This window comes from Macaca mulatta, chromosome X (genome assembly GCF_049350105.2).
Source record: "Macaca mulatta isolate MMU2019108-1 chromosome X, T2T-MMU8v2.0, whole genome shotgun sequence".
NCBI classification, from domain to species: Eukaryota; Metazoa; Chordata; class Mammalia; order Primates; family Cercopithecidae; genus Macaca; species Macaca mulatta.
This window is the reverse complement of record NC_133426.1, coordinates 126158417-126180385: the sequence shown is the minus strand read 5'-3', so window position 1 is coordinate 126180385 and position 21969 is coordinate 126158417. Positions and strand designations below refer to the sequence as shown.

The window sequence follows — 21969 nt, the reverse complement described above, 5'->3', positions numbered from 1 at the left end:
CAGCCCCCACCTCCAGACTCAAGCAGTCCTCCCACTTCAGCCTCCCAAGTAGCTGGGACTACAGGTATGTGCCATTATGCCTGGCTAGTTTTTTAACCTATTTTTTTTTTTTTTTTTGGTAGAGATGAGGTCTCACTATGTTGCTCAGGCTGGTCTCGAACTCCTGGCCCCAAGCAACCCTCCTGCCTTGGCCTCCCAAAGTACTAGGATTACAGGTGTGTGTCACCACTCCCAGCCTCTGTTTCTTGCATAGAGTCTTCATACTTGCTCTTCCTTTGCCTGGAATGCTCTTCCTACTCCCATCCTCCCTTTACCTTGCTCATTCCCTTTTATTTTATTTTTTATTTATTTTTTTATTTTTTTTTTTTGAGACGGAGTCTCGCTGTGTCTCCCAGGCTGGAGTGCAGTGGCGTGATCTCGGCTCACTGCAAGCTCCGCCTCCCGGGTTCACACCATTCTCCCGCCTCAGCCTCCCAAGTAGCTGAGACTACAGGCGCCCGCCACCACGCCCGGCTAGTTTTTTGTATTTTTAGTAGAGATGGGGTTTCACCATGTTAGCCAGGATAGTCTCGATCTCCTGACCTCGTGATCCACCCGCCTCGGCCTCCCAAAGTGCTGGGATTACAGGCTTGAGCCACCGCGCCCGGCCATCATTCCCTTTTAATCTTCTGATCTGAATTAAAACATCACTTCCTCCATGAAGCGTTGTAGATGGACACACCAGACTGCTAGACTAAGTCAAATCTGTCCCCATCCCACTCCACCACCATTATAGGCTCTCAGGGCACCATGAGTATCTCCTAGGTGCTCTTATTGCAGTTTTATTTTTGCATTTATGTGTGTGATATTGTTTGTTATCTGTCTTCTCTATTAGACTGTAAGCTCCATGAAGTCAGGGACCAAGTTTGCTTTTGCTCACTGTTAATCTCCAGCACTTAGTCTAAGACTTGACACACGGTAGGTACTCAATAAATATTTGTGGGATTAATGAATCACATGGTGATCTTTGTATATAGGAAATACATAAAACTATGCAAGCTAGTATTTTTCCTTTTGCTATGCCTTCCAGAAAGCTAAAAAGCATATTTAAAGCTTGTGATGGCTAATTTTACATGTCAACTTGACTGGGCCAAGGGATTCCCAGAAATAGGATGTGTCTGTGAACATGTTTCTGGAAGAGATTAGCATTTGAACTGGTAGATTGAGTAAAGCAGATGGCCTTCCCCAATGTGGGCATCATCTAATCTGTTGAGGGCCTGAATAGAAGGAAAAAACAGATGAAGCTGGGCCCAGTGACTTATGCCTGTAATCCCAGTGCTTTGGGAGGCTGAGGCGGGAGGATTGTTTCAGACCAGGGGTTCAAGATCAGCCTGCACAACAAAGCGAGACCCTGTCACTACTAAAAATAAAAAAAATTGCCGGGCGCGGTGGCTCAAGCCTGTAATCCCAGCACTTTGGGAGGCCGAGACGGGCGGATCACGAGGTCAGGAGATCAAGACCATCCTGGCTGACACGGTGAAACCCCGTCTCTACTAAAAAATACAAAAAACTAGCCAGGCAAGGTGGCGGGCGCCTGTAGTCCCAGCTACTTGGGAGGCTGAGGCAGGAGAATGGCGTGAACCCGGGAGGCGGAGCTTGCAGTGAGCTGAGATCCGGCCACTGCACTCCAGCCTGGGTGGCAGAGCAAGACTCCGTCTAAAAAAAAAAAAAAAAAAAAAAAAAAAAATTAGCTGGGCGTGGTGGCAAGTGCCTGTAGTTCCAGCTACTTGGGAGCCTGAGGCAGAAGGAGTTATTGAGCTCATGAGCTCAGGATTTTGAGACTGCAGTCAGTGAGCCATGATTGTGCCACTGCACTCCAGCCTTGGGGACAGAGTAAGATCCCATCTCTTAAAAAAAATGCAGTAGAGGCCGGGCACGGTGGCTCAAGCCTGTAATCCCAGTACTTTGGGAGGCCAAGACAGGGGGATCACGAGGTCAGGAGATCGAGACCATCCTGGATAACACGGTGAAACCCCGTCTCTACTAAAAAATACAAAAAAACTAGCCGGGCGAGGTGGCGGGCGCCTGTAGTCCCAGCTACTCGGGAGGCGGAGGCAGGAGAATGGCGTAAACCCAGGAGGCAGAGCTTGCAGTGAGCTGAGATCCGGCCACTGCACTCCAGCCTGGGCGACAGAGCGAGACTCCGTCTCAAAAAAAAAAAAATGCAATAGAAGATTGAGTTGCCTTTCTCTCCCTGACTGTTGAGCTGAGGCATTTCTCTTCTCCTGTTCATGGACTCTTTTTTTTTTTTTTAAAAGACAGAATCTCACTCTGTGGCCCACGCTAGAGTGCAGTGGCATGATCTCAGCTCACTGCAACCTCCGCCTCCTGGGTTCAAGTGATTCTCCTGCCTTAGCCTCCTGAGTAGCTGGGATTACAGACACCTGCCATCACGCCGGCTAATTTTTGTATTTTTAGTAGAGATGGGGTTTCACCATGTTGGCCAGGCTGGTCTCGAACTACTGGCCTCATGTGATCCACCCGCCTCGGCCTCCCAAAGTGCTGGGATTACAGGCGTGAGGCACCATGCCTGGCCTCCTTGGACTCTTGGACTGGCATTTACACCATCAGATCCCCTGGTTCTCAGGCCTTTGGATTCGAACTGGAATTTTGTGCCCCTGGCTTTACTGGTCTCCAGGTTGCAGATGGTAAATCGTAGGGCTTCTCAGACTCCATAATCGTGTGGGCCAATTCTTTATAATAAATATCATATATGTTAATATAGTAAGTATATAACATTAATATAAATATATTCTGTTTCTCTGGAGACTCCAGTGTAATACAAAGCTGAATCATAGCAATTATATCAACCCACTAGAAATAGCATATTTGAATTCTCTGTTTTGATCCTGATGTACCCATAAAATCTGTTTTGGAATGAGATGGCTGTGTGTGTCTGTGTGTGTGTGTGCATGGGTGTGCACATGTATCTGTGTGTACACAGTGTATGGGTACAAGGAGAAATCAGTATATAAATGCAAAGTATTGAGAGCTTGATATAAAATGGATACCTCATCTTGATCAATGACTAATGGTGGTGATGGTGAAGTCAGTATCTCACCAAGGTGTCATTACCATCTTTTTCTTTCTTCCTTTTTCTTTCTTTCTTTTTTTCTTTCTTTCTTTCTTTCTTTTTTTTTTTTTTTTGAGACAGAGTCTTACTCTGTCACCAGGCTGGAGTGTAGTGGCGCGATCTTGGCTCACTGCAACCTCCGCCTCCTGGGTTCAAGCAATTCTCCTGCCTCAGCCTCCTGAGTAGCTGGGACTACAAGTGAGTGCCACCACGCCCAGCTAATTTTTGTACTTTTAGTAGAGACAGGGTTTCACCGTGTTGGCCAGAATGGTCTTGATCTCTTGACCTCGTAACCTCGTAATCCACCCGTCTCGGCCTCCCAAAGTGCTGGGATTACAGGCGTGAGCCACCGCTCCCGGCCTCTTTTTTTTTTTTTTTTTTTTTTTTTTTTTTTTAGACGGAGTCTCGCTCTGTCGCCCAGGCTGGAGTGCAATGGTGTGATCTCGGCTCACTGCAACCTCTGCCTCCCGGGTTCAAGCGATTCTCCTGCCTCAGCTTCCCAAGTAGCTGGGATTATAGGCATGCGCCATGCCCGGCTAATTTTTTGTATTTTTAGTAGAGACGGGGTTTCACCGTGTTAGCCAGGATGGTCTCAATCTCCTGACCTGATGTTCCACCTGCCTCAGCCTCCCAAAGTGCTGGGATCACAGGTGTGAGCCACCATGCCCGGCCTCCTGCCTCTAGTCTTACCCTCATTCAATCAGTTCTTCATGTGGTGACTCAAGTGATCTGCATAAACATAGATCTCACTCTGTCATTCCACTGCTCAAGAACCATTCACGCAGTAGTTCTCCAACTTTGATGTGCCTCAGAGCCGCCTGGAGTGCTTGGTAGAAATCCACATTCTTTCTCCCATACAGAGATTCTGATTCAGCAGATCTGAGGCGGGCTCTAGGCCCCTGCATCTGTTAGGAACAGTATAGGTGATTCTGATGCAGCTGGTTGGGTACCACCCATTAAGAAACAGGGATTCAAAGGCTCTTTTATTCCCTACACATTGAAACTTCAGCATCCTTAGAATGGCACACAAGACCTTTAATGGGTGACCCCTTTAAATGCTGAGTCTATTCCTTCCATGCCACTCCACTCTCATGTCGATGTCACCAGCATTTCTTGCTTGAACTGCTACAGCAGTGTACTCACTCCCAAGTCTTGCATGTTTTTCTTTTTTAGAGATGGGGTCTCGCTCTGTTACCCAGGCAGTGCAGTGGTGCAATCATAGCTCACTGCAGCCTTGAACGTCTGAGCTCAAGTGATCCTCCTGCGTCAGCCTCCCAAAGTGCTGGGATTATAGGCATGAACCACTTTGCACCTGGCCCCTAACTGCTTTAATCACCTTCTGCTCCAATCTTTTTCCCAAGCTGGAGCCAGAGTGACCTTTCAAAATTGCAAATATGGGCCAGGCACGGTGGCTCACACCTGTAATCCCAGCACTTTGGGAGGCCAAGGCGGGTGGATCACCTGAGGTCAGGAGTTCGAGACCAGCCTAACCAACTTGGTGAAACCCCATCTCTACTAAAAATACAAAAATTAGCTGGACATGGTGGCACAAGCCTGTAGTCCCAGCTACTTGGGAGGCTGAGGCAGGAGAATAGATTGAACCCAGGAGGCGGAAGTTGCAATGAGTGGAGATTGTGCAACTGCACTCCAGTCTGGGTGAGAAAGTGAGACTCCATCTCAAAAAACAACAACAACAAAAAAAAAATTGCAAATATGTTCAAGTCACTCCCCTGCTCAAAACTCTTCGGCGACTCCTCACTAAGGGATAGTTTCTCCAACTGGTTCAGGTGGCACAGCATCTGGATGTGGTGGTGCTCTTTCCAGAATGTCATGAAATAATTGATAGATTAAATCATGCCATATGAAATAAAATGTTTTTCAAAAGAACACTTCTGCTAGCTGAAAATATGTCCACATTATGTGTGTGCAATATAAAATCATAGCCACAAGTACAGATGTCCATGAAAAAATAAACTGTTGAATTAAGCATGATTAGTACCACGTTTGTCTGTTTTGTATTCGTTGGCAACTTGTTCATTCGTTTTGTTACTTGCTAGCAGATAAGTAGGAGCATCTGTCAAAGATTTAGGAAAATTTATGGTTAAAAAAAAGTTAAAATAGAGATATTTCTACCCATTAACTGATTTTTTTTTTTTCACTGTGGGCATCCCATTTACATTGGGTGTAGTTCCAGGCGTTGTCTGGAGAGCAGAGCTTGAGAACCCCTATTCTGGAGCGAAAAGTGTAGCAACTTGGTATGACCAGCGTGACCCTTCCAGATCTGGCCCCATCTTATCTTCCAGTCTCATTTATAGCCACTGTCCCCTCCTCCTACCACTCCCTCTGGCCAAGACTTAAAATTCCTGAAATGCTCTCTGCTCTTTCTTTCTGGTTTTACTCGTTCTATTCTCTCTGCTGTCCCCCCTTGACTAACAGATAAACCACCACTCATTCTTCAAGATTCAATCCAAATGGCTCTTCTTTGAGATACCTTCCCTCACCTCTCTGGGTCTCTTCCTCCCCAGGGTGTTGCTCCTGACCAATTATATCACGTACCACATTACTGGTTGTTTATAGAGCTATCTGGCAACTGTCCTGGGAGTGCCTTAAGGTGAAGGTAGGAGTTCTTGTCACTCATTCTTTCTTGAGTCCTCTGGCACTTAGCAATTGGCAGTTGAGATTCAGTGAATATTTGTGGAATGAATGAAAATTGCAAAGGATGTGTATTAGTCATTTTCATACTGCTATAAAGAACTGCCTGAGACTGAGTAATTTATAAAGGAAAGAGGTTTAATGCAGTTCAGCATGGCTGGGGAAGCCTCAGGAAACTTACAGTCATGGCGAAAAGCCAATGGGAAGCAAGGCACATTCTTTACAAGGCATCAGGAAGGAGAAGGGCCAGGCAAAGGGGGAAGAGTCCCTTATAAAACCATGAGGTCTGGCTGGGCACAGTGGCTTATACCTATAATTCCAGCACTTTGGGAAGCTGAGGTGGGCGGATCACTTGAGGTCAGGAGTTCGAGACCAGCCTGATCAACATGGTGAAACACTCTTTCTACTAAAAATACAAAAATTAGCTGGGCGTGATGACTCTCGTCTGTAATCCCAGCTACTCGAGAGGCTGAAACATGAGAATCGCTTGAACCTGGGAGGTGGAGTTTGCAGTGAGCCAAGATTGTGCCACTGCACTCTACCCTGGGTGACAGGGTGAGACTCCATCTCAAAAACAAAAACAAAAACAAAAACCATCAGATCTCATAAGAACTCACTCACTATCACGATAACACATGCGGGAAACCATCTCATGATTCAATTATCTCCACCTGGTCTCTCCCTTGACACAAAGGGATTATGGGGATTACAATTCAAGATGAGATTTGGGTGGGGACACAGGAGGCAGTTTATCTTTCTAACTCTTCTAGTGAGCTGGCTCCTGCTGGGTTCCCTTCTATTACTTTTTTGTCACCCCCTTTCCCATACCCTCACTCCTCCCACCATAGAAATCTAACAGGATCTACAATTATTGGCAATGGCCCAGGCTTCAAACTTTTCCTTCAATATCCTACCAAACCTTACCAGTCCTGTATCTTATCCCATCAGGGCTAGATTTTCAAGATAAACCAGAGGTCTTCAAACTTCAGCATGAATCAGAATCCCCTGGAGCACTTGTTAAAACACAGATTCCTGGGTCCCATCTTAGAAGTTCTGATTCAGTAGGTCTAGGGTGGGGCCCGATAATTTGCATTTTTTATAACTTCCCATATGCTGCAAAGGCCACATTTTAAGAACCACTGGAAAGAAACTAACGCAAAACCAGGGGCAGCAGGTGATAATACTGAATTGATGAAAGGGATCCTCAGTTCATTTTGACTCAGCCCCTTCACAGAGTTTCTGATTCAATTGGCGCTGTTGCGATTTGAGGAATCCCGTATCAATTTCCTTCTGCTTCACCTTGTCTTCCTCCTCCAACTTTCTTTTTTTTTTTTGAGACGGCGTGTCGCCCTGTCACCCAGGCTGGAGTGCAGTGGCACAATCTTGGCTCATTGCACCCCTCACCTCCCAGGTTCAAGCAATTCTCCTGCCTCAAGTAGGTGGGACTACAGGCATGCGCCACCACGCCCAGCTAATTTTTGTATTTTTAGTAGAGATGGGGTTTCACGATGTTGGCTAGGCTGGTCTTGAACTCCTGACCTCAGGTGATCCACCTGCCTCAGCCTCCCAAAAAGCTGGGATTACAGGTGTGAGCCACCATGCCTGGCTCCTCCTCCAATTTTTTTTTTTTTTTTTTTTTGAGACAGAGTCGCTCTGTCGCCCAGGCTGGAGTGCAGTGGCCAGATCTCAGCTCACTGCAAGCTCCGTCTCCCGGGTTTACGCCATTCTCCTGCCTCAGCCTCCCAAGTAGCTGGGACTACAGGTGCCCGCTACCTCGCCCGGCTAGTTTTTTTGTATTTTTTAGTAGAGACGGGGTTTCACCGTGTTAGCCAGGATGGTCTCGATCTCCTGACCTCGTGATCTGCCCGTCTCGGCCTCCCAAAGTGCTGGGATTACAGGTGTGAGCCACTGCGCCCGGCTGATCCTCCAACTTTCTGATCTTATTTTTCAGATAGTTCTCAGGGCTTCTCCACTTGAGACTGACTCTACCATCGTTCTCGTTCTCCTATCACAAAGCCACAGTTTCAGGACAAAGCCGTTTCCTGATCTCTTAGCTCCATTTCAGTGCCCTCTTCTCCCTCCCTGCCCCTGAGTTGCTTGCTGCTCCTCTATCCAGTATTAGCACCCCCCACTCCAGCAGTCAGTGACCTGTGGAAAGCTGGGCTCCAATTATCTAGCAGGGGTAGCCATTTGTGCTCCCAGGCTGTAGAGTCTGGCTCCACAAACATTGGCATGCTAATGACAGTCACCTGCTCACCCCTGGGAAATCTCTGTTTGTTTCAGCTTCTTTAAGGATGTGGAAATACTGAAGCCACCTCATTTACATGCTTCTGTTCATTCCTTTACTCAACATTGATTGAACACCTGCCAGACACCATGCTGGGCCCAAGGGACCCCACAAGACACATCAAACATGAGCACATACATGTTCACAGCAGCACCCGGGAGTCCCAAATGATTCTTCATAAAGGGGAATCTTTTGGCCTCACTCATCAATGAGGACAGACATTCAAGGAAGAAAACCCACGAACTGACCACTCATGAGCCCTCTTGCCTCCTCAACCCTTCCATCTCCCCTGTTCCTGAGAAGGTGGCTCAGGACAAAGACCGAAAGGCAAGCTCTCAGGCCTGGCACGGTGGCTCACGCCTGTAATCCCAGCACTTTGCGAGGCCGAGGCGGGTGGATCACGAGATCAGAAGTTCAAGACCAGCCTGGCCAAGATGGTGAAACCCTGTCTCTACTGAAAAAAAAAAAAAATAGCCGGGCGTGGTGGTGGGTGCCTGCAGTCCCAGCTGCGGCAGAGAATTGCTTGAACCCGGGAGGTGGAGGCTGCAGTGAGTAGAGATCGTGCCACTGCACTGCAGCCTGGGCAACAGAGCAAGACTCCATCTCAAAAAAAAAAAAAAAAAAAAAAGAAAGGCATGATCCCAGAGAGTTTCCAAATCTCTTTATTGAAATGAGTGCTCTGATTCACATGTCTCAGTCATTGGCCCACTGCACTGAGATAAGGTATGTAAAGCTAGTGAGCTAACACCGCTCTACACATTGACACACATACACTCACCATGCATTGAAATACACTGACACACCAACACATGCCAAAACACACACTGACACACTGAAACACCGCAAAACACACCAACATGCACACATGGACACACACCGGCAGACACAACCACAAATACAAACACAAGTAAACCCATGCCAACACACACATTGACACACAGATGTACAGACACACAGCTAGCACACACTGACAATACACACGAACACACCGACACATCTACTCACACATCAAGACCAACACACACACTGACCCACACCCCATCGAAGGAGGCTGGAGGCCCAGGCCCCAGGAGGGGCTTGTAGTCACACGGGACAGGTATTGGAGGAAACAAAGGGTCCCAGAAGACTTGAATGAAGCACTTGGTTCAGGTCTTCGAGGTTCAGCGTTTTGGAAGAGGAGGCCGCAGTGAGGTTCTGGTAGGCTCCAGGAACCGGAGGGCCGAATAGGGCATATGGATGAGACACCAAGGATTCCGTGCTCAGGTGCCCCCCAGCGCTGGGCCGGTAAATTCGGAGCTTCAATCCGTGAGGAGTGCTAAGGCGGGCGGGGCAGCGCGTGGGGGATTCCTGGGGAGCCCCGCAGCCCGCCAGTCCCCTCCCGCTCCGCTCCGGCAGCAGCTTTCTGCTCTGGCTTCCAAGTTCTCCCCTTTTGTCCCACCACCACCCCAAACCCCAAGTCCAGATCGGGGCTAGTGACCTCGGGCCCTTTCAGTCCAACTCGCCCTAGCCTTTGCCAGGGAAGAGCCCTGTCCCAGACACCCAGCCTGGAAGCCGCCAGTCACCTCTGACTCCCCGCCCCCATCCGGTTGGGGCCCAAGCCTCACCGTAGTTCCTCAGATATAGCCCTGGTCCCACGTGTCACTGCCAACCCAATCCAGGGCTCAGGCCCTGCCCCAAAGCTCCAGAGGGTCTGAAAGACTCCAGCTGCCCCTCTTCCTTGCCACCGCCATCCGCCCTGTGGCCTACGCCTTCTGTCTCACGGAGCTCCCCTGCACTGAACCCTGATTGTGCCAGGCTCTTTTCTTTAGGCCGCTCCTGGGTCTCCAGCACAATGAAGGCGCACAGTGGCGCTCCCTGAATACTTGGTCTTCATGACTGTCCTTACTGCTATTCCCTCACTGTGTCTCTACCTCCTTATCCCCGCCCCCCACGCACGCTTCCGAATTCTCTGCCCTCAGCTTAATGGAGAGCCTCCTGGCTGCGACCCTACACTCGGCCCCGGGATGCGTTTGCTGAGCCCTTGTTCTCCAGGCACACAGGGTACATACATAAAGGGCTTCCCGAGAGAATGTGAGAAGCTCCATCCAGCAGGTGGAACCAAGTGCCAGGCATGCTCTTCTTTGGCCACTCCATTTTCTTGTCTTCCCTGACTTCTCCGAGACCAGGGCCTCTGGGTCTTCCTCTCTCTCCCTGGTTCCTACTTTTCTTTTTTCCTCTCTCCTGCCTCCCCCTCAGCTGCTCCAGCCTTGGGCCTTTAAGGGGTCATCTCCCATGCTCCACTGGGGCCCCCTCTTGGGCCGGGGTTTCCTCCATAGGCTTGTCATCCCCTCCCCCATCTGGGGTCCCTCTGGCGGGCCCAGGTCTCTCTCCCACAGCAGGGAACCTGCCCTTTTGAGGAGTGGAATGTACTGTCCCTCCCGCTGGGGCCTCGGGCATGCCAAATCTGCCAGCGTGCTCCAGTGACAGGGAGCTAGCAAGAGGCCAGCCCCAGGAGAGAGGAGAGGGCGCCAGAGCCGGAGAAGTGGAGAGGTGCCCACGAGAGAGGACCCGCGGAGGTGGGCCAGGGGGATAAGGAGGGCGGGCGGGCACACTCCTGCCTTCGGAAGTTCTCTCCTCTGCGCCCTATTGGCCGCCTTGTCCCGGGCTGAATGAGGGTCAAGGAGAAATCAGGGGGCGGGACAGAGTGACTGGAGGCCGCTCCCCGTCACCCGCCCCTCCATCTCGCTCCATAGAGCTGGCAACCTTCATCCCCAGACCCTCCTCTGGTACTAGAAGGGGTGGGTGGTCCGAGTCTCTGGTCTTGCTGAGCGTCTAGGGCTGGGTCGGAGAGAGGAGGCGTGGGTTCCGTCTGTACTACGTACCCAAAGGTGGTGAGCTTTGCTCCACGAAATTACAGCCCACAGCACCCAAGGCTTGGAAACCCCTGGGCAGAAGCAGCGTCTCAAGACCTCTAGCCTCGGACCCCACATGCCACAGCTCAGCTCAGTTGCGGGACTGCAGTGCGGCTCCCCCCACCGGCCCCCTTGCTAAGCTCTACTGTGGAGCGGCAGGTGCCGCAGGCCTCCCCTGTACCTCGGCCTCAGCTGCGCTCCCGGGCCATGGGGGGAGGGAGACACGACAGTGGGGCATCGAGACTCCAGCGGCCAAGGCGCACCCATCTAAGCACCCTGGGATCTCGGTGGAAAGGAAGGGGGGTTCCGGGGGCCGGGAGGAGAACTGCAGAGCTTGGCCGCTGAGCTTAGCATGGGAGGGGGGAGGGGCGGGGGCTCCCTTCCAGCCTCCGGGGTCTGGGGACTTAGAGATGTAAAGGAGAGCAGGGGGGTGTGACAATTCAGCAGAGGTCGGGACGTACCACGGAGCCAAGTGGCGGGGGGGGCAGAGGACGTGGTCACCGAGGGGAGCCCCCGCCCCCCTTCGCAGAAGCCTGCGGCTGGGGTTGCAGGAAGAACTGGAACTGGGCTGGCCGAAGTGGGAAGCGGCGCGTTAAATCCGCCCCCTCTCCATACCCTACTTTCAAGGGGTGGGCGGTAGAGGGGAGGTTGGGGTTGGAGCAGCGGCGAGGGGGCCCCTCCCTTGCACCTCCCCCCACCGGACTTGGTCGCGCCCGAAGTGTAACACTTTCTCTTTGTCGGAGGAGCTCCTCTGTTTCCTGTGCAGTAGCTCCCGTTGCGGCTGCACCCGTGGCAGCCCTGGCGGACGCAGGAGCGATGGCAGCGACCGATATAGCTCGCCAGGTGGTAAGTGCAGAGCTTGGGTGCCAGGGCCAGGGCCCAGGGCCTGGGGAGGGTCAAGGAGACCTGGCCGCTGCCCCCACATCGCGAGGAGGGCAGTAGGCAGCATCCAGGAGCCGAGGGCACGGTGGGACTTCTGCTCCCGGGGTCAGCAGCTCAGTCCCCCAGCCAGTCCCGGAAAACGGTGGTGGCGCGCGGGGGTCGGGGGGCGGCAGGGGGGCTGGCAAAGCCTGTGGGCCGGCGGCTGAACTTGCATTGCCCAAGAGCCGCAGTGAGTGCGGCCGCCTCCCTCGCTGCAGCTGCGGCCCCACGGCTGGGGCGTTGCCGAATGAATGGCCGTAGGAGCCGCCGAGCCCTCCAGGTCCCTGGCACCCTGGCCTTGCCGCGCCCCTGCGCACGGCTGCCCGTTGTGACCCGGGACGGCATAGGCAAAGAGGCGCGGGGCTGGGGTTAGCCTGGGGCAGAAGGCTGTGAGTGGCGAGGGGGGCGGGGAAGTGACTGGCTGGGATAAGGTTTCTCTATATGCATTACATATGTGACTGCGTCTGTGTGTGTATCGGTGTGCGCGTATGTGTGCACGCGCGCGCGCTCGTGTCTTCCCGGGCGGGCGGCGGCGGCGCCGGGGTTCTGTCTGTGACCCAAAGAAGTCCGCCTGTTTCTCTGAGTGTGCTCACCTCTGTGGTGTGTGTCCGAACGCCTCTCTGTCTGCTTGTGCTGTGTGCCTCTGGGTCTCATTTGTGCGTCAGTGTAGGGTGCAGTTGGCTGGCCTGTAGGTGGCTGGCTGCGTATTTTGGCATGTTTTGGAGCGGGCCTCTGAGGATCTGTCTCGGGTGCATGTTCAGTGTAACTGGGCTTGTGTGCCAAAACCTGTGGAGCTGGCTTCTTTCTATGGAGACTCAGGAAAATAAGTGTGAGACTCGCAAAAGCGGTGCCGTCTCTTTTTTTGTTGGCGACCGACTCGGGAAAAAAAAAAAAAATCTTCATTTAAAGAACTGAAGTTTTCCAGCCTGCGATGTGCAGAGAAACCATGTTGAAGTGACCTGAGGCTCCATGTTTGTTTTTTAGACCAGAAGTTTGGTTGCAAAGGGCGATGAATTCCATTTGGGGGGGACACCCTAGCTTGTCTATTCATCCATGGGTATCTGGGACTTTAAGAAGCCCACCAGCACCCCGAGGTGAGGAAGGAGTGGGAGACAGAGGTAGGTCAAATCCCATGACACCAAATGCTACTTGACGAAAATCTCTGAACCACATAAAAATGTTTTTCAACCTTGTAGCTTACTTGTTTAGGAAAATAGTTCATGCAATGCAATTACAGTACCAAAAAAAAAAAAAAAAAAAAGCCTCTAGGTATTTGGTGTAATTGAAATTGATTTTTCAAAATCTGAAGCCAGAATCTGATAGTATTTTCTCTACAGAATATGTATTAATGTATTCCTCTCTTTTGCCCCTGTTTGGAAAGGCAGGATCATTTCTTCAGAACCTCCTCCACCCCCTGCACACCCTAGCACAGTGCACTTTATGCAGTCATGATGTGGAAGGACCAGGAGTAGACAGGAGACATTCTCTGTGATGACGGAATTTGAGAGAATTTTCTTCCCCCAAGATTGGCACTCTCATTGTTTATTGCTTTAGTGTTTTGAGGGCTCCCTCTTTTCTGCTGTGGCTTTTCTGCTCCTGGTTACCTGCATGTCAGAGATGGTATATGAAGTAGAGGAATTAATCTCTGGGATTACACTTGCTCCATCCAAAAATGAGGCTAATGATTTTTCATGTCAGCTAATGAATTTGCATTGACCTGTCCTCCATATTCTCACCAGTTTCTCTTGCCTGGATTAGGATTGCAGGGCAGATGTTGCAAAGGGGAACATTCCAGAAGATTGTGTGTGTTTCACCTCAGGCACAACTCAGGCAACCCAGAGATGCCCTTTGTTCTGCAAATGGGGGTGAGGGGGTGGTTTAGGGCCACTTGGTTTGCTTTGCATGGCTCCAGTTTGCTCTGGCTGGCCTTGCCATACTGTATGATGAAGAACATAATTGTACGCCAGATTCTGAAGCTGAAAGAGCAGCCTAAGCACTCGAGACCTTGTTATCGTGATAAATGGGTTTCTGGGAAAACTGACGTCACTCTCCATGCCCCCCTCCCCCAGCCAGTGAAGCTCCTGTTTATGTGTCATTTGTCTCTCTGTTCTCCTTTGTGTCTGCAAGAAGTTGTAATTCACCAGGGAAGATGGAATTAACTCAGGAGACCTTGGACATCTGGTTGCTGCTTGTTTCCTCCAAGGAACATGTATTCAGGGTTTGGGAACAGAAGACTAGAGAATAAACCTAAGTGTGGCTAGCTTAGGATTCTTTTTTTTTTTTTTTTTGAGACGGAGTCTTGCTCTGTTGCCCAGGCTGGAGTGCAGTGGCACAACCTCTGCTCACTGCCAACCTCAGCCTCCCGGGTTCAAGTGATTCTCCTGCCTCAGCCTCCCGAGTAGCTGGGATTACAGGTGCCCACCACCACACCTGGCTAGTTTTTGTATTTTTAGTAGAGACAGGTTTTCACCATGTTGGCCAGGCTTGTCTCGAACTCCTGACCTTGTGATCTGCCCACCTCAGCCTCCCAAAGTGTTGGGATTACAGGCGTGAGCCACCGCTCCCAGCCAAGAATTCTTTTTTTTTTTTTTTTTTTTTTTGAGACGGAGTCTCACGCTGTTGCCCAGGCTGGAGTGCAGTGGCGCGATCTCGGCTCACTGCAAGCTCCGCCTCCTGGGTTCAGGCCATTCTCCTGCCTCAGCCTCCTGAGTAGCTAGGACTACAGGCGCCCGCCACCGCGCCCGGCTAATTTTTTGTATTTTTAGTAGAGACGGGGTTTCACTGTGGTCTCGATCTCCTGACCTTGTGATCCGCCCGCCTTGGCCTCCCAAAGTGCTGGGATTACAGGCTTGAGCCACCGCGCCCGGCTAAGAATTCTTTTTAATGAGCTCTGAGACGTGGTACCATACGAGTAAGTGCCCTAGTGTGTGTGTGTATGTGTGTGTGTGTGTGTGTGTGTAAGCAGTGGTTGTGTTCTTTCTAGAGTCAGTTGAGAGTCACTGTGGGTAAACATCCTTAGTGATTAAAACAAGCCTTGTTGGGTAAGGCTTGTTGGGTAGGGCTTATATTGCATGCAGCCAACTTTGGAAGCTCAATTCTGGTGCACATAATACAAGTCCATCCCATTTGAATGAACACCACAAAGGGTTTGGTGTGACAACACCATTTCTCCACTGTGTCCATATTTATTTGATTGAATGATATGTGGCCAGCACTATGGTTAGCCCTTGTCAACTGGACAAAAAAAGGTAGTAGGCTTTAAAAAATGTTCGTGATTGGACTGGGCTCAGTGGCTCACACCTGTAATCCCAGCGCTTTGGGAGGCTGAGGTGGGCAGATCATGAGGTCAGGAGTTCAAGACCAGCCTGACCAACATGGTGAAACTCCGTATCTACTAAAAATACGAAAAATAGCCGGCTGTAGTGGCGCGTGCCTATAATCCTAGCTACTCAGGAGGCTGAGGCAGGGGAATCACTTGAACCCTGGAGGCAGAGGTTGCAGTGAGCCGAGATTGCACCACTGCACTCCAGCCTGGGCAAAAGAGCAAGACTTCGTCTCAAAACAGAAAAAAAAGAGGCCGAGGGGGGCGGATCACGAGGTCAGGAGATTGAGACCAGCCTGGCTAACACGGTTAAACTCCATCTCTACTAAAAATACAAAAAAATTAGCCGGGCGTGGTGGTGGGCATCTGTAGTCCCAGCTACTCCGGAGGCTGAGGGGGTGAACCTGGGAGGCGGTGCTTGCAGTGAGCCAAGATCACGCCACTACACTCCAGCCTGGGCGACAGAGCGAGACTCCGTCTCAAAAAACAAAACCAAAACAAAACAAAACAAGACGTTCGTGGCTTTTAAGCTTATAGTCTAGTTGGAGTGACAAATTGTGGACACTGTGAAATAATTAAAGAACTATAGAAGATCTTTGGGATGCCCCACCTCACCTCCTGCCTATGAGGTGGCTTGGGCTGCTATTGATATATACTTCGAGAAGTTCCATGACTTGTCCAAGGTAACCAAGGCACAGGGCAGGCCCCAAAAGCTGCATGTGCTGGCTCTTTGAATAAGCTGTTCCTTTCAGTGTTGCATTCTGGGATCCAGACTGTAAATGCTGGCCCATACAAAGAGTATCTGGATGATTCTGGCTTGAACTAGTCCCGTAGTGTGAACAATGGAGCTTTCTTCAGTGGCAATCTAGGTAGTGGTCGTTCTCCCAAATGAACTAGCAGGGGCTAACTTTGCTCAACAAAGTTAGCTGGGGTTGGTCTGGGTCAACTGTCTCAGAGCAACTGTCTTCAGGTGGGGAAAAGATTGCTGCTGCACTCTGGTTTTGCTATCATCACGTGGCAGTTACTCTTTGATTCCCTTTAAGGTCTCTGCTTCATGCGTTCCTACCACCACCCACTAAAGATAGTATCGTACCTCAAACACAGAAAACAAAACCCTATTACCTAGCTCTATTGGTGATACAACACGGAAGAAAGTTTACATGGCCCCAAATATTTAAAAATGTTGATTCTAAATTTGAGGGTTTTTTGAACAGTCATTGCATTATTTTCTAACTTTTCTGTGGGTTTGGGATGTCTCTTTTTTCTTTTCTTTTTTTTTTTTCCTGAGACGGAGTCTTGCTCTGTCGCCCAGGCTGGAATGCAGTGGCGCGATCTCAGCTCTCACTGCAACCTCCGCCTCCGGGGTTCAAGCAATTATCTTTTTTTTTTTTTTTTTGAGACGGAGTCTCACTCTGTCGCCCGGGCTGGAATGCAGTGGTGGGATCTCAGCTCACTGCAAGCTCTGCCTCCCGGGTTTACACCATTCTCCTGCCTCAGCTCCCGCCACCTCACCCAGCTAGTTTTTTTGTATTTTTTAGTAGAGATGGGGTTTCACTGTGTTAGCCAGGATGGTCTCCATCTCCTGACCTCGTGATCCGCCTGTCTCGGCCTCCCAAAGTGCTGGGATTACAGGCTTGAGCCACCGCGCCCGGCCCAAGCAATTATCTTGCCTCAGCCTCCCGAGTAGCTGGGATTACAGGTGTGCACCACCATGCCCGGCTAATTTTTGTATTTTTAGTAGAGACAGGGTTTCACCATGTTGGCCAGGCTGGTCTCGAACTCCTGACTTTGTGATCTGCCCGCCTTGGTCTCTCAAAGTCCTGGGATTACAGGTGTGAGCCACAGCACCCAGCCTGGGATTTTTCAAAATAAAAAGTGGGCAGAATGACAATGCCCCCGAAATGCGCATGGTCCCTTCTTTCAAGGAACTGGTGGAGGCAGACACAAATCACTATCTAATTATCTTTGTGATAAGTGCTACACAGGAGAGTGACTGCCTGCCATGAGATTTCATTACTAAGAGAACCTAACTCAGCAGTGAATGGAGGCAGAGGATGACAGGAAGGGCTTCCTGAGGGCTTCAAATAGGAAATGGGTAGGTGTGAAGGTGGGTGAGATCTCACATCTGCTACTGGGTTGGGAACATTTCATTTGCCAATTCACCCACTTTTATTTTCATTCGTTCCTTCAGCACATATTCACTGGGCACTAATCGGCCAGGCCCTGTGCCAGGTGCTGGGGATATAGTGGTGGCCAAGGCACACAGGAACTCTGTCCTCTCAGAGCTTCCAGATGAAAGGCAGGAATAAGCCCTGTTTCCTCTTCATATCCTAAATCCTGGAAATGTGAGTGTTAGTGGTGTTCTTAATACAAAACTACATTACAGCAGAGTGATTTGTCTGTATCGTCTAATGAGATTTTGATCTGCAGTCGTGTGCATAGCATTTACTTTGTGGAGTCTCTGCTGTAAATTTTCTATTAATTGCTGGCTTTGTTACCAGGCATGGCCCCTGCCTTTGTGTGCTATAAGGGAGCAAACCCATTGCATTAGCCTGAGCAAAACTAATTAGGAAGATAAGTACTCCGGAAAAAGGTATTCCCAAACTAAGTAGGGCTGATTTCTGGACTTGCCTGGGTTTTTGGATGATCAGAGCCATGGTTTAACATTAGCATAAACAATTGAGAAGGGCTTTTAGTTGCACGTACATTAAAACTACATTCAAGACAGGTGAGGCCGGGTGCGGTGGCTCACGCCTGTAATCCCAGCACTTTGGGAGGCCGAGGCGGGCAGATCATGAGGTCAGGATATGGAGACCATCCTGGCTAACACGGTGAAACCCCGTCTCTACTAAAAATCAAAAAATTAGCCGGGCATGGTGGCGGGCGCCTGTAGTCCCAGCTACCCGGGAGGCTGAGGCAGGAGAATGGTGTGAACCCGAGAGGCGGAGGTTGCAGTGAGCCGAGATTGCGCCATTGCACTCCAGCCTGGGCGACACAGCAAGACTCCATCTCAAAAAAGAAAGAAAGAAAAAAAAAAAAAGACAGATGAAAGAAAGAAGGAAAGCCATGGATAGATGTAACATGTTTCTTTCAGCTATCTCAAAATGCTTCCATCTGTATGATTTCATTTTCCCCAATGGCTTCCTGGACAAGTATTACTGTTCTCTTTATTTAATGGGTGTAGGGAGACCAAGTTACTTAGTCCGAAGTGCTATTGCTGGTCAGTGGGTGATACAATTAAACACCCACCAGATGACACAGATTCCTTGTTTAAAAACACTGGTCTTTTCATGATGTTTCTAAGAAATCAAAATCCTGCCATGGCCTCTCTTCCCCCTCTTTCACTACACTCCCTCAGCACCCCCATAGGACCCAGGGAAGAGTATACTAGGGTGATTCGGAGACTCTCTGATATTAAAAAGATTCTCAGCTTAAATCCAATATAGCACAGTCACGGGTTGTGTGGGTTTTCTTTTTTCTTTCTTTTTTTTTTTCTTCTCCATATTGCTTTAAATAAAAATCTTGGAGCCACCAGCCATGTAATGATGGATTATTTTAAGTAACAACTGGAGGGGGGGCGCAGAATAAATTAGAAACACAGACCCTTCCTCCTCGGTTTGGCAGGAGGAGGCTTCTGCTGCTGGGATTTGAAACCGTGGGTTTCTCTGCTGCCTGCACAGAGGAAGGAGGCCACATGCTCAGGAGGGTGAGAAATAATGTTATCCTCTTCTTCAGTGTCTTCTCATTAGAGGCAGCCATCTGTTGAATTATGCAGCGGGCTCTCAACTGGCCCTGGAGTTGGGTCATCCGTTCCACTCACTTAAAGGTGACCAGGGAAAAGATCTGCAGGTCTTCTCAGCGACAGGCCTCAGGGCTCAGGTTTCCCCTGCCATGGCCCTCTCTGACCCGGAATGAAGCCCCTGGGGTAACAGGGGCAGAACTCTGTTTTCCTGGCCTTGATGAGGTGTGAGGTCGTGTTTGGTTTCCTTTCACATTGGAGGCCCCCAGCTCTGAACACTGGCGCGGAGGCAGGAACTGGGTTTTTTCAGATCCCCATTAAACAAGACCAGATGGAGGCAGAGGCAAATTCAGGCTCCCCAGAGGGCAGTTGGGCATTCACCCAGAGGCCTGTGGGTAAACCTTTTCTTTTTTAGCAGATTGAAGGTAACAATAGCCAGAACACCTAGAAAACTCTCTTTCAACTGCCTGGCTTCCAGAGAATCTGGCTGGCTTTTGTGGGAAAGTTTCACTCACCCTGAGCAGGGGTCACCCCTGGCCTGAGGTGGGGATATTTGACCTAGACTTAGGCTTGTGTGTTAGCCTTGGGGTTCTTAAACAGAACTGGGCAGCTGGCCAGGCTGAGGCTTAGGCCGCAGTCAAACGAGAGGGAAATGAGAGGGAAACGGGAGGGAAAAGTGGGGAAGTGAGTAGAGAGCAGGAACACACAATGAACGCCTTGCACCGTATTGACTGCTTCAGTTGCCTTCTGTGGGCCAGAACCACCTTGGGGAGCTCACGGGTTTCCAGGTTCGGTTCCTTGACCCTTCTGCCGCTGACCAGCATCAAGCCAGAAGCTCAGTGTCCCGGAATTTTACCAGCATAAAGAAACACATGTGCCACTTGAGTCAGCTTTTCCATTTGAGAGTGGCCGTCGGCTCGACAGGGGCCTGGATCCTAGCACTATTCTGTCACTAAATCAGTCTGTGACGTGGGCCAAGTCACTTCCTCTCTGTGAGTCTCTGTTTCCCCTTTTGTGAAACGAAAGGGCTGGATTAGGTGATCTTTAAGGGCGTTTCCAGCTCTAACATCGTGTGGTGCTTATGTTTCCTTTTTCTCCAGCCTCATTTCTTTTTTTTTTTTTTTTTTTTGAGAGGGGGTCTGGCTCTGTCGCCCAGGCTGGAGTGCAGTGGCCGGATCTCAGCTCACTGCAAGCTCCGCCTCCCGGGTTTACGCCATTCTCCTGCCTCAGCCTCCCGAGTAGCTGGGACTACAGGCGCCCGCCACCTCGCCGGGCTAGTTTTTTTGTATTTTTTAGTAGAGATGGGGTTTCACCGTGTTAGCCAGGATGGTCTTGATCTCCTGACCTCGTGATCCGCCCGTCTCGGCCTCCCAAAGTGCTGGGATTACAGGCTTGAGCCACTGCGCCCGGCCCTCATTTCTTTTAGGTCCTTGCCTGCGTCTGCTTCCAAATGAGGTGGCAGAATTGAACCCCACCCCTTCCCTGCTTTGACCCCTTGAGCTGGGTGGGGAGAGAGTTGTAGGGAAGGTCGGTCTATGCTTTTAGTTCAGCAGGCTCTCGGTAAGTGGAACAGAAACAACCCTTCAGATATTGCCTGTCCATGTAGGTGTAGATAGCTATTGTCTTCCTATAAAGGTACATGACAGCTGAATGTTTGTCTATTGAATCCTGCTTTCATTGCAGTAGGAGAGCCGGCTATTTAATGGAATCCTGCTGTGAATCCTTTTATAGAATGAAAAGCCACTCTGGAATTTATCTTGTGTATTAAAATCAGTTTAATCTATTGGATTTGCCAAAAATGGGCCTCCTCCTCTGTCTGGTAAGGATAGTCTGTCTTGTACTTCTTCAGCACAACTGCTCCCCAACTGAAGGGCATTTCTGAGGCCCCTTGGGGGTGCTGCCAGCTTTTGCAGGCCTTATTTCTCCTTAGAACAGCCCTGACATTTCTCTTTCCCAGGATAGGGCATTGCTACTACTCAGTTTCCTCTTAGCCTGGCTTAATTAGTATGAGGGACATTCTGATATTTGATGTGTTGGATGCATTTGAGAATTGTTTTTAAACCTGTGGGAACTTGGCCGTGCGCGGTGGTTCACGCCTGTAATCCCAGTACTTTAGGAGGCTGAGGTGGGCGGATCACCTGAGGTCAGGAGTTCGAGACCAGCCTGGCCAACATGACGAAACCCTGTCTCTACTAAAAGTACCAAAATTAGCTGGCTGTGGTGGCGGGTGCTTGTAATCCCAGCTACTCGGGAGGCTGAGGTAGGAGAATCAGTCGAACCCTGGAGACGGAGGTTGCAATGAGCTGAGATCGCACCACTGCACTCCAGCCTGGGAGACAGAGTGAGACTCCATCTCAGGAAAAAAAAAAAAAAACAAAACCTCTGGGAACTTATCAGTGCTTTTATGGTTCTTATGACCATATGGTTCTTCTGACTGATAATACAGCGGCATCCTTGGCAGCATTGGAGGCAGCAGAGGAAGCTATCAGCTACCTGATTGTTTCATCAAGACTGTTTGCTACATGTTTCAGGATATATTATTTGACTTCTGGTTCACATGAATCATTATAATAAGAAATTATACTGTATGACTATCAGTTATGTATGTATTATATATAATAACAAGTTATAATAAGGGGACTGGGCACAGTGGCTCACGCCTGTAATCCCAGAACTTTGGGAGGCCGAGGTGAGTGGATCACCTGAAGTCAGGAGTTACAGACCAGCCTGGCCAACATGGTGAAACCCCGTCTCTACCAAAAATACAAAAATTAGCTGGGTGTGGTGACACACACCTGTAATCCCAGCTACTCAGGAGGCTGAGGCAGGAGAATCGCTTGAACCCAGGAGGGGGAGGTTTCAGTGATCGTGCCACTGCACTCCAGCCTGGGTGACAGAGTGAGACACTGTCTCAAAAAAAAAAATAAATAAATAAATAAAAAGGCAGTTATAATAAGAAGACTAAGAGGGTTTTATTGTATTGCTGGTAAAATAAATGTTTTATATACAATAAAACTGCCTGAAAGCTAAATGCTCTGATGAGCC

At 50.0% G+C, this 21969-nt stretch overlaps 1 protein-coding gene across 19 annotated transcripts in view; it reads left to right on the top strand.

The window, feature by feature from the left end:
- The first annotated feature begins 10150 nt into the window (after positions 1-10150).
- The window catches only part of SEPTIN6 (septin 6), an 81340-nt gene continuing 69521 nt past the window's right edge, over positions 10151-21969 (top strand). For 15 of the 19 annotated variants that reach the window (XR_013412519.1, XR_013412516.1, XR_013412521.1 and 12 more), the window contains exon 1: positions 11668-11788. Coding sequence is in view for 10 of the 19 variants with exons in the window: in XM_015128092.2 (XP_014983578.1) it covers positions 11759-11788 (30 nt within the window). In the remaining 9 variants the exon portion in view is untranslated. 19 annotated transcript variants of the gene reach the window in all.